This window comes from Bos indicus x Bos taurus, chromosome 4 (genome assembly GCF_003369695.1).
Source record: "Bos indicus x Bos taurus breed Angus x Brahman F1 hybrid chromosome 4, Bos_hybrid_MaternalHap_v2.0, whole genome shotgun sequence".
In the NCBI taxonomy this organism is placed as follows: Eukaryota; Metazoa; Chordata; class Mammalia; order Artiodactyla; family Bovidae; genus Bos; species Bos indicus x Bos taurus.
In genome coordinates this window covers 42,270,651-42,283,745 of record NC_040079.1, presented here as the reverse complement: position 1 = coordinate 42,283,745, position 13,095 = coordinate 42,270,651, and the positions used below count along the sequence as shown (strand labels likewise).

The following is a 13,095-nucleotide window of genomic DNA, read 5'->3' as shown; positions in this document are numbered from 1 at the left end:
AGCCCGCCAGGCTCCTCTGTCCATAGAATTCTCCAGGCAAGAATATTGGAGTGGGTTGCCATTTCTGACCCCTACCTAATAACAAAGGGGAAAGTTTTTAAATTCAAAGTGGATCATGGACCTGAACACAAAAGTTAAAACTGTAAAGCTTAAAAAGATATTCCTGACTTTGGGGTTGGTAAAGACTTATTACAGAGGACACAAAGTATTAACCATAAAACAAAAATTGATGAATTGGACTTCACTGAAGTTAAAAGCACCTTCTCATCACAAGACACGTGAGAAAACAGACAACTTATGGCAGGAAAAAATGTCTACCATAAATCTTACAAAGGACTTACATATCCAGGGCTCATATCTTAAAAGATTATCACAAGTCACTATCCAATTAAAAAGGACAAAAAACTGGTTCAAACATTTGAAATATTTGTTCATTAGTCATCCCGGCAATGCAAATTAGACCACCTTGAGACACCACTACATACCCATGAGAACGGCTAAAATAAAAGATGGCCAACACTAAATTGAAGCAACCAGAACTCTCATATTTTGTTGGCAGGAATGGAAATGAACAATCACTTTGGAAATGGTCATTTTCTCAAAAAGATGGATACACAGCCATCTATCCTGTGGCCTAGAAATTCTATCTCATCTAAAAAGAATGAAAACGTGTCCATAAAAAATTCCCAGGCAAGAATATCTATAGCAGTTTTATTCATATTAGATAAAACCTGAAACAGACCTGGGGTCCACGAACAGAAATACGGTTTTACATAAACTGTGGTGTGTGCAAAAAGCACCACATGGCAACAAGAAGCACACGGCTGAGTCAGCTCCCTATGTGGATGAGTCTCAAATCACCACAGAGTCAAAGCCACACCCGGGGGACATGCCATATCATTTCCCTCTGTACAAATATATTCATTTGTCAAGCTCGAGAGAGACTGCTATGGATTTAGAGCTGTACATTTTCATTACCTGTAAATTATATCCCCCTTCCTACAATAAAATAGCTAAGGCTCTTGAGATTAACGTTTTTAATCCAGCTCTTTTAGTTCTGTAACAAATTGAAGGTCAAGTGCTAGATGATCTTTAACAGTTTTGACGATCTTATTTTTATCAGTCTAATTCAAAATCCTACAAGTGTGATCTTAAAATGTATTCAGGATTGGTTTGTTGGTACCTTGGAATGATCCATGTTGGTATCCAGGGAGCATTGTTGGCTCAGGCCTCCGTGGACAGAGCCACACAGTGCTCACCTCTTGTCCAGCATTCTCGTAGTGACCTCTTCTACACTTTCTTCCAAACTGAAGTCCATAGGAAAAGCTTAAGATATACCACAATTAGCATCTGACCTTTCTCTGTAACTCCTGGAGAAAGCCATATTCTACTTTTCAGGTGAAAACAAAATGGAACATTAGGACACAATTTCCTGATTGACTGAAACCATTTGTACATTTTGCATAATTCATAAACAATTCATCAAGCTAAAATATAATGTTGAATTTTACTATAATTAAAACTGGATTTCTAAACTGCATAGATAACTCAATAGTATAGTTTAGTCCTTTGTAAACTAGTGAAAAGAAAAAATTAACATGAACAGCTTTAGATAAGTGCAGAGCTATTTGGTAAATAAAGTAATGGAAAGGTTTGGTCCAAAACTGTGAAGACTCTGAATGCTCTATTTATATTACAGAAACCAAAAAGTGCTTCTAAAGAAGCTGTACAATTTCTCACTTCAAGACCCAAAAGCAAATATTTAAGAAAAATATTAGCAAAATGCCCTACAAATTCAAACGGCTGACTTGACACTATTGCTTCCATCACAGGCAGGCGTGATCTAGGGAGCTGGAGGGGGTTGAGGATGTTCTTGTTGAACTGAATGAAGCTTGACATACATTCAGAGCCGTTCAGGTTTCTGTGACCCAATAAAATAATTGGTACTGGGCTTTAAAAATAATAAAGCATTGTATTACCCTGAACTTTTAAATGCATCAGACCTATCAGAAAGATCAAAGAAACTTACCCTTATATGCTGAAGTAAAAATATGCGAATTAAAAAAAGGCACAAAAACAGCTAAGGATAGTAGTGTACTGCAAGTGGCAAAGTGTCCAGCTAAAAGAAAACACATCTTTTCTCTTTTACAAGTACAGCAATTAAATGTATTCATTATGAATACAATTTAAAACTGTTTGGAAAAAGTCTATAAACTGGTCCACATGATTTCTGATTTTAAAACTGAACAAATCCATCAAGTATAAAACTGCATTGTTCAAATACTGGGTATTTTTTTTCCTCACCTATTTTTGTTGGAGATATAAAAATTTGACTAAAATTGTATTTTACCTCTTTTCAAGACTTACCTGAGACTTAGCATTGCGGCCGTGTGTTTTCACTAAAAACTGCCACTGCAGCAGAATTTCCTCTTCCTCTTTCTAGAGCTTGTTTAGAAACGCTCGTTTCTAGGAAACCGTACAAATCAATATGCCAATTTAGTGAGAAAACAGTGCAACCCGAGGGTTCGAACTACCTAATCAGTTTCATCTGATGGTATTGGAACAACAGAGCGTGAGCGATGCTCACGTGGCAGGACTGGGAGCCCACGGAGACCAGGCATGTCCAAGTCCAGCATGGTACCCTGCACAGACCTAAAAACAGATGGCTTGGTGCCCCCATCATCCTGATGCTGACAACTGAGCAACCAGGCTGGGAAGAGAGCATTGTATGATTCCCTAGCAGACTGTGTAGGGACTGGCCTGAGTAGTTCACAATACAGAGCACACGTGTACACACGGCATACAGGTCACAGACAGGTTGTATTAACCTGATACTAGGACCTAATACAAGATAAATAAAGACTCTCAGACTGTTCCATGTAAGAAGGATATTTAGTTGCTTTAAGTTGTACAGCATCCACTTTTACATTTGCATTTTTTAAAATAGGAATTTACTGTTCACTGTGGGGCCCAGATACAACTGAAGTATTCAACCCTAAATAAATGCTACTGAGTATATTCTAAGTCTTTTGGGGACAAGGAAGGGTACCTCCCTAATGACAAAGTCTCCAAAGTCAAATTGCTTATGAACAAAGTAAAGGTTTATAAATATTCTGGCTTTTTGTAAATTTTCCCAATATAGTTTGGGGGCTAATACAACTCAGCAGAAGTAGAGGCTCAATGGTCAGCATGAATATGCTTTATTTCTTATCCTGACACCTAGGGATTTTATTAACAAAAACAGCATTATACCATCTTCTCACTGACCAAAGCACCATTGTGTTGATCCGATCATGTAAGAGGTGACTCTCCTAAGAGACCAAAGTGACAGACCTGCGCAGGGATGCGTCTATGAAGGAAGGTGTGACGAAGGAGCTGCAGGCTGACACTGGTGGAATATCACAGGATGACTTAACCTTGGCCTTGAAAACCAGAACCATTTCAGAGGTGAAAAATCACACCACTCTTACTAGTGATGTTGAAGAAAAACAAATTAGCCAGGGTTTTTCACTGATGGGGTGACAAGCATTAGAGGAAAAAACAGACAACAGAAGCCAAATTAAATCAACATAAAGCAATAATATATAAATAAGACACTTTTAAACTAGTGGATTTATTCTAGGTCTCAAAAATTTAGAAAATACTTAAATTAAAATCTTACTCCCTCTAAAAAAACCCAAAGTGAAAAAGTATCAATTTTAGTAAAGGTATCAACATATATATATGCAGATATACATATGAATAATGCAAAACAGATTTACACAGGTGTTAATTTTGGCACTTTTACTTGGATTTTTACAGAAAGTGAATACAGATGTCTTTGCATACAAATTCTCATTCTGGAGAAGAAGGATGCAGAAATGGTTCAAACATCTCCCTTCTTAAAAAGAACATAGAAAAAGGTAACTTCACCCGTTAAGCCTCCTCGTTGGCCACTTGATGAATCCGGCTTGATTTCTCTCACTCCACAAGTTTGACAAAGTTATTTTAAGTTTCTATCACTGATACCTGGTCATCCACTTTCAGTCCATGTACCATTTGGCCAGAAGTCCATAAATAATGTTTCCAATGTAGAAATCTTAAAAGTTCTAAAGGGAAATACTGCTCAGTAGATAAAGTCTCCTGGAATGTCTTGTAGCAAAGGTTCCTCAAATTTAAATCGTTTGGAAATGGCCTTTTGCTCCATTTTCTCTTTTTCAGACTGTCTGCATTGTCCTAAAGTATATGAAGTAACTAGAATTAGCTCCTCTGTTACGATGGATTCCTCGGTTTCTGGCTTCTGAGTATCTGAATTACTTTCAGACACAGGATCTGCTTCCTGGAGGGCATGTGCTTCTTCTAAGGCCCCTTTGACCTTGAAAGCAGGCTCCTGAACACCGCTCTGAGTCAGCCATGGGTGCTTCAGACACTCCTCTGCAGTGGCGCGATCTCTGGATAGGGATACACAGTTTACACTTAAGATGGCTTAAAACTTCAATCATAAGTCAGAGCCTAAGGGATTAAATTTTGGGACATAGGAAGAGCTGATAAAAATCTTACTGTAGTTCCTGAATTAAAGGAAGTTTTAGCATTTGCTTGCAAAAACCGTTCCCCATAATGTTGAAAAATAGTATTTTAAGCAAGTTATCTCTGAAAAGCCCCCTTGAAAGACCAAGAACAGATGGAAAATATCTGTTACACTGAGGTGCGATTCACATTTTCTGAAAACATTTTTATTTCTGCCACTTTTCTTTCAACAGACGTAAAAAGTCAAAGATTTTAATGTAGTTTTATGTCTACGTTTTCATGTCTTCATTTTGGGGTTTCAGTTGTTAATCTGCTTTTGTTCAGAGTAGATGGCTCAAAAATTGATAAAGATCAGAATACTTACTCAGGTTTCTTAACTAAAAGTGTCTTGATGAAGTCAACAGCTGACTCAGACACAACATCAAATTCTTCCTCAGAATAACTTAAATTCATCTGTGAGATGTTGAGGAACGTTTCCTGTTTATCATCGCCCAGGAAAGGCGATATTCCTGTCAGCATGACATATGCTAGCACTCCAATGCTCCTAAATCAGAATGAAGAGGTAAGAAAAATCAGTATCACATTCATTTCTTAAAACTGATTTGATCAGTTTTTCATCAATGATTCTTACCACATATCTGTTGCCGTGCTGATAGGATCATAACTGAGAACTTCAGGAGCTAGTAGCAGAAACAAAAGAAAATATTTAGTTTTGTGGAAAAATGTAAACTTTGCTGTTAGAGATAAAAATTTAAATACTCAAAACTATATGACATTATCAAGGTTTGGGCTAAAATAAAGTAAGTTCACAGTATAAATCAAATTAATATGAATTAGTGTAAAGTCTAACTAGACATTTGTAATTAACTTAATTCCTTTTTTACTTCTAACCTCCAATGCTGGATCCTAGCAATTAAAAAAAAAATACTTGAATACATAAATACTACCATATAAAGTGATAACTTTTACTTTCTTCCCCCCTCTTCCCACACCCTCTATCTAATCAAGTATCAATCAGCTCTAACAGGTTCCTGCTTTTCAATCTCGCCTTGAGTCTGTAGTACGTCCCCCCAGACCCCTTTTGGACCTGCCTCTGATCTACTCTAAGCCGAGGCTGGAGTGAGCTTTTAAAATGCCCGTTAACTCAACGTCAGTCACCGAGGGTAGAAGACAGCCTGGGCATCGGATGACATGCATCATGCACAGAAAACAGGGACAACTCCAGGGGGCTGAGAGAGCAGTCTGCTTTGCTACCATCTAACTAGACCGCTGCCACCCAGACAAGGCAACGGAAGGGCAGCCCCAAGTGTGCGAGGCCACAGGGGAAATTCAGGAGAATTCTCCTCGGAAACTACTCACTGATACAAGCCAGTCAACCCAAAGATGATTTCTTTTTCACGAGTATACAGATAGGAAGGCCAGGCTATGCAGACAGTTAAGTACTGAATCCATTTAAAAACAGATCAAAGACTACAAAACTGTGGTAATTACAATAAAAAAGGGAATGAAAATGTTTCAGGGAAAACCAAAACACTCAAAGTCACACATGCATTAGTAGTTGGGGTCAAACCTGCCCCCGAATATGAGGGGAGGAAGTGGGGGAGGGGGAGGATATGAGGGGGAGAAGTGGGGAGGGCTGATTTCCTCAACTCCTATCTGAAGACGCCAAGCTGAGAAACAGATTATGAATATTACTTAAAAGTTTCAAAAGAAACTACTAGGAAATTTAAAATCAAATGCATAAAATCCAAATTACTGGACGGGAAAAAGTAAAACAGCCAAGACAGCAGTAGATGGTGGGTAGAGGGGGAGAAGGTAACATCGGTTACTTTTCTGAGTGTTTATGATGTGCTCAACACTGACAGAAGAGCATCACTGAGCAGATCCAATGAGGCAGGACTTGCACAGCCTTGTTTCATGGACAGAGAGACGTGTGGCACCAAGAGGCTTGGGGACCGAGGTCACACAGCTCACCAGCGTGGAGCAGCACACACCGGGGCAGAGGCGGCTTCAACTCCCCTTTAAAAGGCAGGCCAGCGGAAGGCAGACAGGAAAGCCCTCACGCTTTTCTGTATTATATCCTGAATTATTTTCAGTTTTTCCCAATTGGGCTTATACTATTTTTTTATAATAAAGTTTTATTTTTTTGGAGGGAAAAAAGCTCTTGATAGAAAATTGAGAATTTACCACAGAGCAGAAAACATTGGAAAACAAGCAAACAAAGCCCAAAACTCATTCAGCGCAGTAATTCCTGCTGGCGTCTTAGTCCATAGCCCTTCAGTCTGCATTGTCTGTGTTTCTTCCAGTTTACAAGGCCACCCACTACTCGCTGGCTAACACATCAGGCTACTCGCCCTGAAGCAGCACATTAAGCCACTTTCCTATCCCTTACACTGTGGTCAGGAGGTGTTATCAATCAGCATACAGGAAATTAAGTGTTCTAGTCCACCAAAAAAACCCCAAAACCAATATCTGAACGATGTTTTTCTGCCTGTGATATCTTTTATTACCTAATAAAGGATATGCAGTTTCAAATCGGGACTTTAGAATGCAATTTAAAATTTCAAATTATTTTTTGTGCTATCTATAAAAAAAAAAGCCCTATAGCTTTGCTTTTCTCAACCCTAACTGTGCCCTGGGGCTTTCTGGATGCCCTGGAATCCTTTTTTCCTTTCTACATACCACTCTCCTTTCTCATTCTATTTTTTGCCAAGCCTCCAGGCCTTCTAGGAGGAGACTTCCTGTCCTCTTCACACCTCTGCCTGCAGGCAAACCTTTCCCCCTAGACAGGGCCACAGTCTTCTCTCTCATCTTCAGCTCTCACCTGAGGCCACAAAAGCCATCCTCCTCCTCCCAGGGCTGCCATCATCCAAGGTCTTCCCATCATAAAGAGTTTCTACTCAGGTTTTAAATACAACGGTAATCCCCGGTCACAACCTTTAAATTATTTCACTGCTTTGCTCTTCTATAGAAGTCTCTTTTTTAAACCTCATTCAAACCACTAATCCTTCTGTGTTCCACCTGTCTATCAAAAAAAGTCATAGTTTACTTTATCTACCAACCTAGAAGCCATGGTTCCTGACCTGAACAGCTCTCTCCTTTTTCTTTCTGCCAGGAGCTTTCCCCTCTGTATCTGTGTAGCAGAATACCCGGTATTTCCCACACATGTGCAGTCACAGGCCTTGCAACGACTTTCACGATGTTTGTTACCAACTTGAAGTTCTTAACAGGTCCTTTACTTGCTCAATATCCTCCCACCCTCAGATAACCTGATATCCTATGCTGCTAAGTGAAGTGAAAGTCGCTCAGTCGTGTCTCTCTTCGACCCCATGGACTACACATTCCACGGAATTCTCCAGGCCAGCATACTGGAGTGGATTGCTGTTCCCTTCTCCAGGGGACCTTCCCAACCCAGGGATCGAACCCAGGTCTCCTTCATTGCAGGTAGATTCTTTACCAGCTGAGCCACAAGGGAAGCCCACTCCATTTAGAACGAAGCACCAATTTGGTATCATACTCTTTAAAGCCTTCCGTTTTTTAACTCAAACGAAGGGCTCTCTGACAGCAGAATTTCAACACAGTGGAAAGTTGGCCCCACCACTAATCATAGCACATGTGAGCTCCCCGGTGAAGGCGACGCCTGTCCCTAAAAAGAAGACACACCCCGCTCTGACAAATACTCACCCACATACTCAGGAGTGCCCATGATCTCTCGGAGTTCTTCGCTCTTCTTCATTATTCTTGAAAGACCAAAATCCACTATCTTAATGTCACCCAGTGGAGATTCACTTGTCAGCAGAATATTCTGAGGCTAAAAAATGATACCCCCAAATTAATAAATCATGATTGTGTATGAAGAGCAAAAAGAACAGGCAGCCTGTAAAACAGATTTTACCTGTGGAACTGAGAGTGAGAAATTTACCAGTGGACAGTCATTCATTACACAGCTCTGCTTACAGCACACTTCCTGTGTGTAAGGCAGGAGGCTTCGTACCATCTCTTCTCTGATGCTAGCTCCTCCTCAGGACATAAATATGCATCTATTCCTATCTTAAAAACCAAACCACTTATTTAAAAAAACAACCCTCCCCTATGACCCTGAATTTCTTTCTACCCAATCCACTCCCTCCCTCAAAGCTGAGCTGTTGAAAGCAAGGTCACTAGACCTTTGACCACTTCTCAATCCAGATGAATCAGGATTTGCCCCCTCGGCTCAGTCTGCTCTCACTAAGGGCACATTATCTTTAATAGTCGAAGGCCCACCAAGTCCGGGTGTCCTGCAGGCACTATTTTGCAGGCACTCACCGCTGGACAATCAGGAGCTTGTGGACATCCTTACACCCTCTTGGATATATCCCTCCTTCTATGGATCCCTCTCTATAGATCCTTTTCTTGGGATTTCTTTGTCCTCCTTTTAAGTATTGGTGTTGCTCAAGATCTCTTGCTGACTGACATTGTCCTGACACTCTGCATTCTATTTCTGAGCAATTTTATCTACCAGCAAAGTTTCAGTCCTCTCCAGACTCACAGCACCAATTAAAATCAGATCTTTTCATCTGGCTGAAATGTGCCACACCTTCGGCTTCTGCCTCGGGGCAAGGCCTTCAATGCAGTCAACACCTCGGGTTACAGATTCCCGTCTCAGTGCCCAAGTCAAACAGTGGGAATCATCATAAAATTCTGTCTCCATTTTCTACCACTGTCAGATCGAATGAAGTCTCCAGTCATGCTCATTCTAGTTCCTAGACCTCAGTATCTCCTCCACGTAAAGTCTGGGATTTCATTATTTCCTACTTGGACACGACCCTGCGTCTCTAGTTTTCCCTACCTTCAGCCCATCCTTCTCATACAATAATCTTCCCATAATGGAAGTCTGATCACGATATTCTCCCTATGTTGTCCAGCTGCCGTTCTTCAGCAACACACAAAACTCCAATGGAGTGGGGGTAGGGGGTGGATGCACATGGTGATGGTGAGCACTACCCAAATCCACAGATCAATAAGCTTCATATTCCTGGAGCCATTTTCACTCATTTGAAGAAGACACTTTAGCGCGAAAAGTCAAGCAGATATATTATGGACTAGAATGTAAGATTCATTAGAATTGTTTGAAATAAAGTATGAGGTGTGAAAGTTTATATTTGCTTCATAAAGGGTCTGCATTTAGTGTCTTTTGTTATTAAGAATATTTCCAAAGATAAATTGAGAAGCGTGCATACTTAGTCATGTCTAACTCTTGGCGACCCCATGGGCTGTACCTGCCAGGCTCCTCTGTCCACGGGATTCTCCAGGCAAGAATACTGGAGTGAGTTGCCACGCCCCCCTCCAGGGGCTTCTGTGAGGAATCTGTTCCCAATCGATCAGGCTGTAGTCCCTAAACAACACACGTGGTACACACCTCCGGCCTTGCCTCTGCTTGGGAAGCCCCGTTCCGCACTGCCTGACAAATTTATCCTCGCCCCTCACTCCAGGCACAGTGCGTGGGTCTCCTCTGCAAAGGCTTATACAAGACAAACTGCTCTAACGGTAATTTCCTATTTCCCCCATCACACCTGTGCTCTCGAGGGTGATACTGATGGTCACCCACCTTCCCTTCCACTCACACCCAGCTGCTCCATCCGACTTCCATCTTCTCATCTGCAGGGTCACTAGAGGGCTGGGGCTCTCTTCTGCGCACCATCTCAGTGGCACCTGACTCTACTGCTCCTTCCCTGCTTGTGAACTCCTTTTCTCCTGGCTCTCCTCCTAACTCTCGGCTCCTGCTATCCCCTCTGTTGTCGGTCTCCCGTTACCCGCCCGCTAATCGCCGGGTCCCCACAGCCTGACCTGAAGGCTCCTTCGTCCCGTCACCCCACTCCCGCCACACAGCACCCACCCGCACCACAGGCGGAACTGTCACCGCAGCTCAGGAGTCACCATCCCCATCTCTGGTTCAGATCTCTTCAACCAACTCCTACCTAATCTCTCCCCTATGATGTCGCAGAGGCGCCTCAAATTCTACAAGCTCCAGTCAGACTCACTCCTATTTTCCTTCCAAGTCAGACCCCCCACCCCTCTGTGGGCATCTCAGGTGATGCTCTTCGTAGCCGCTGGGACACAACACTGAGAAGCAGCTCCGTCTCTCCTCCCTCCCACTGCTCTCCCTTCTAGCTATTCTGTCACCATATCCTACTGACTTTAAATCCCAGATGCAGGCATTTCCAGACTTTGCCTTCTCTCCCACCACAGGCTGCTAACTCCAGCTACCATCACTGTTTGCTTAGTTGTACACAAAACTGCCCGGACTGCAGCCAGCAGGGTCTTCTGTCCTCTGCGTCATGCCCACACCCTTTCAGTAGCTGTCCCCAGCTCCTTCTGGATCCGTGAGCTGTCCCCACTGCTCACGGATCCAGAAGCCCCTGGCAGGGCGAGCTCCGGCCCGGCTCCCCAGACTCCTCATGCACCTGCTTCCCGCAATCAGGCAGAGTGAGGCTCTGGGACACTGCCAGCCCCTCACACCTGCGCTGCTCTCTCACAACAGCATCTCTGTACACCTCCTGTCCCCCACCTAGAGCACTCTTCTCTGTTCTGCTTTGCCTATCAACTTGGTGAGAGGACCTAGCACGGGAGGAAAGCAGTGTCGTGAAGGGCTGTGCTATGACACAGGAAGCTGAGGTCAGATGGGCCCTCTCTTTAAAAGGGGTTGTAGGGCTTCCCTGGTGGGCCAGTGGTTAAGACTCCGTGTTTCCAGTGCAAGCGGTGCGGGTTTGAGCCCTGGTCAGGGAACTAAGATTCCAGGTGCCCCATGGCCAACAAAAAACTCTTTAAAGTCATTTAAAAACAAACAACAACAACAAAAATTTAAGGAAAAGGTGTCTTACTGTTGACCCAACCATCCTGCCTACCCTTTTCTACTATGAAAGTGCTCTAGGTCTGTCACAGTTTGGATTCAGAAGCGGCGAGTGGGAAGAGTCTACAGCTTGGTGGGAACCAGAGCCACAGCCCTGGTCACTGAGGCATCACCAGGTTCAGGGCCCCGCCCTCAGCAGACAGGCACTGGTATTCACTGAGTAAATGAAGAAAGGGAACTCTACAAAAAAGCCCTGAGAGGGTCTCTACTTCGTGTCAGGCTAGGTGGTAACATGACTATGAACAATAAGCCCTTACTGTCCTGAGTTCATAATCAGAAGAGAAACAGATGGGCCTGTCAGGCTCAACTGACTCTGCTGTGCATCGTTAAGTACTGCAGTCCACAAAGTGCTTGGGCACTAAATGAACAAGAGCAAGGGATTCTACCTTGGAGAGTTCCAGAGGAGGCCAGGGAGCAGACCCTGAGGGGGAAAAAGGACTTCACCATTGACTCAGCCAAGTTTCATGGACTGCCTAGTGAGCTGTGACCAGGGGAAATGGCAGAAAACAAGATGTGTTCCCCGTTCCAACCAGGTCAAATAAGGACCAATAGATAGTACAACTCCAGGTAATTTTTAGCTCTACCAGAGTGGGTAAAGGGTGACAGCATGCCTCTCAAGTATGTATGAGTATGGATGCTGTTTCTAGGACAGTCAGGGAAGGTTTCCTGGAGGAAGCAGTATTTGAAGGGAGACAAATGTTAAGAAGGAGTCAGTCATGGGGGAGCATCTCGGGGTTGGGGGAGGCAAAAGGAAGAACTGCAAGCTGCAGACAAACACAGAGGTGAGAGGCAAGTGTGAGGCTGGAAGGAAATGGGGTTGGGGGCAGGGCCTGCAGGGCTCTGTGGGCCATTCAGGAGTGCCTGGCAGGAGGCAGAGCGAGGAGAGGGACAAGAGGGCATCCAGGGAAGTATGACCACAGGCCAAAGGGCAACAGGGAGCCATCCCACAGCACGGCACGTGCAGGGGCTGCCAGATGCACGCCTGCGGCCAGGAACAGCCTTCTAAAACACGCGCCTTTAGCCTGTTTTTAAAGGCCTCCAGAGGGAGAGAGACTGAGGCAGGTGTGATGAAGCATGGAATGAAAGAGAAGAGAAGAGATGTCACACGTTAGAAGCAAAATGCACAGGCCATTGAGACTGATGACATGCAGAACAGAAAGAGGGAGCTCTTGTCATTTGCTGATTGATCCGTCAGGTCCACAGACAGGACCATCACTTCAGTTTTCTCAGGACCACCCAGGACAGCTGGAAATTCAATCTGGAGAGAGAGCAAGGCCAAGGACAGGGCTTTGGGGCCAAGAGCACACGGGAAAGATTAAGCATGACACAAACAAGAGGAAGTGTGTATGTGGCAGAAGAGCAGTGGGCCAGGATGAGGGCTTGCTGATAACTAGGTTTAGGGGACACAATGAGAATCAAGGAGGAGGAGCTGGTCTGAGAGTGAGAACCCAGGTGTAACATCAGAGGAGGGGAGCCATGAAGAATCGCTCCATCAAACAGGACAAGAGGAAGAACGAGGACCATGAAGGAACTCGGAGAATGTAACTTTCGGTAAAGTTGTGGGAGAAAAAACTAGCTTACAGTAGGCGGAAAAATGAATGGAGAGGCTAAGAGATATAGTACCGGTTGTTTTAGCTTAAACATCTCCTGATCCCCTTGAAACCAGTGCTGTCCTGTTACAGAAAGGTCATGTGAGTCAC

At 43.5% G+C, this 13,095-nt stretch overlaps 1 protein-coding gene across 1 annotated transcript in view; it reads right to left on the bottom strand.

Annotated features, from left to right (window-relative positions):
- Positions 1-2,873: 2,873 nt before the first annotated feature.
- STK17A (serine/threonine kinase 17a) overlaps positions 2,874-13,095 on the bottom strand; it is a 37,261-nt gene continuing 27,039 nt past the window's right edge. Inside the window, exons 4-7 of the mRNA XM_027539209.1 lie at positions 8,191-8,317; positions 5,138-5,186; positions 4,871-5,050; positions 2,874-4,430 (exon numbers count right to left, since the gene is read on the bottom strand). Coding sequence (XP_027395010.1) covers positions 4,106-4,430; positions 4,871-5,050; positions 5,138-5,186; positions 8,191-8,317 — 681 coding nt within the window. The 3' untranslated portion in view covers positions 2,874-4,105. The remainder of the gene's footprint in view (positions 4,431-4,870; positions 5,051-5,137; positions 5,187-8,190; positions 8,318-13,095) is intronic.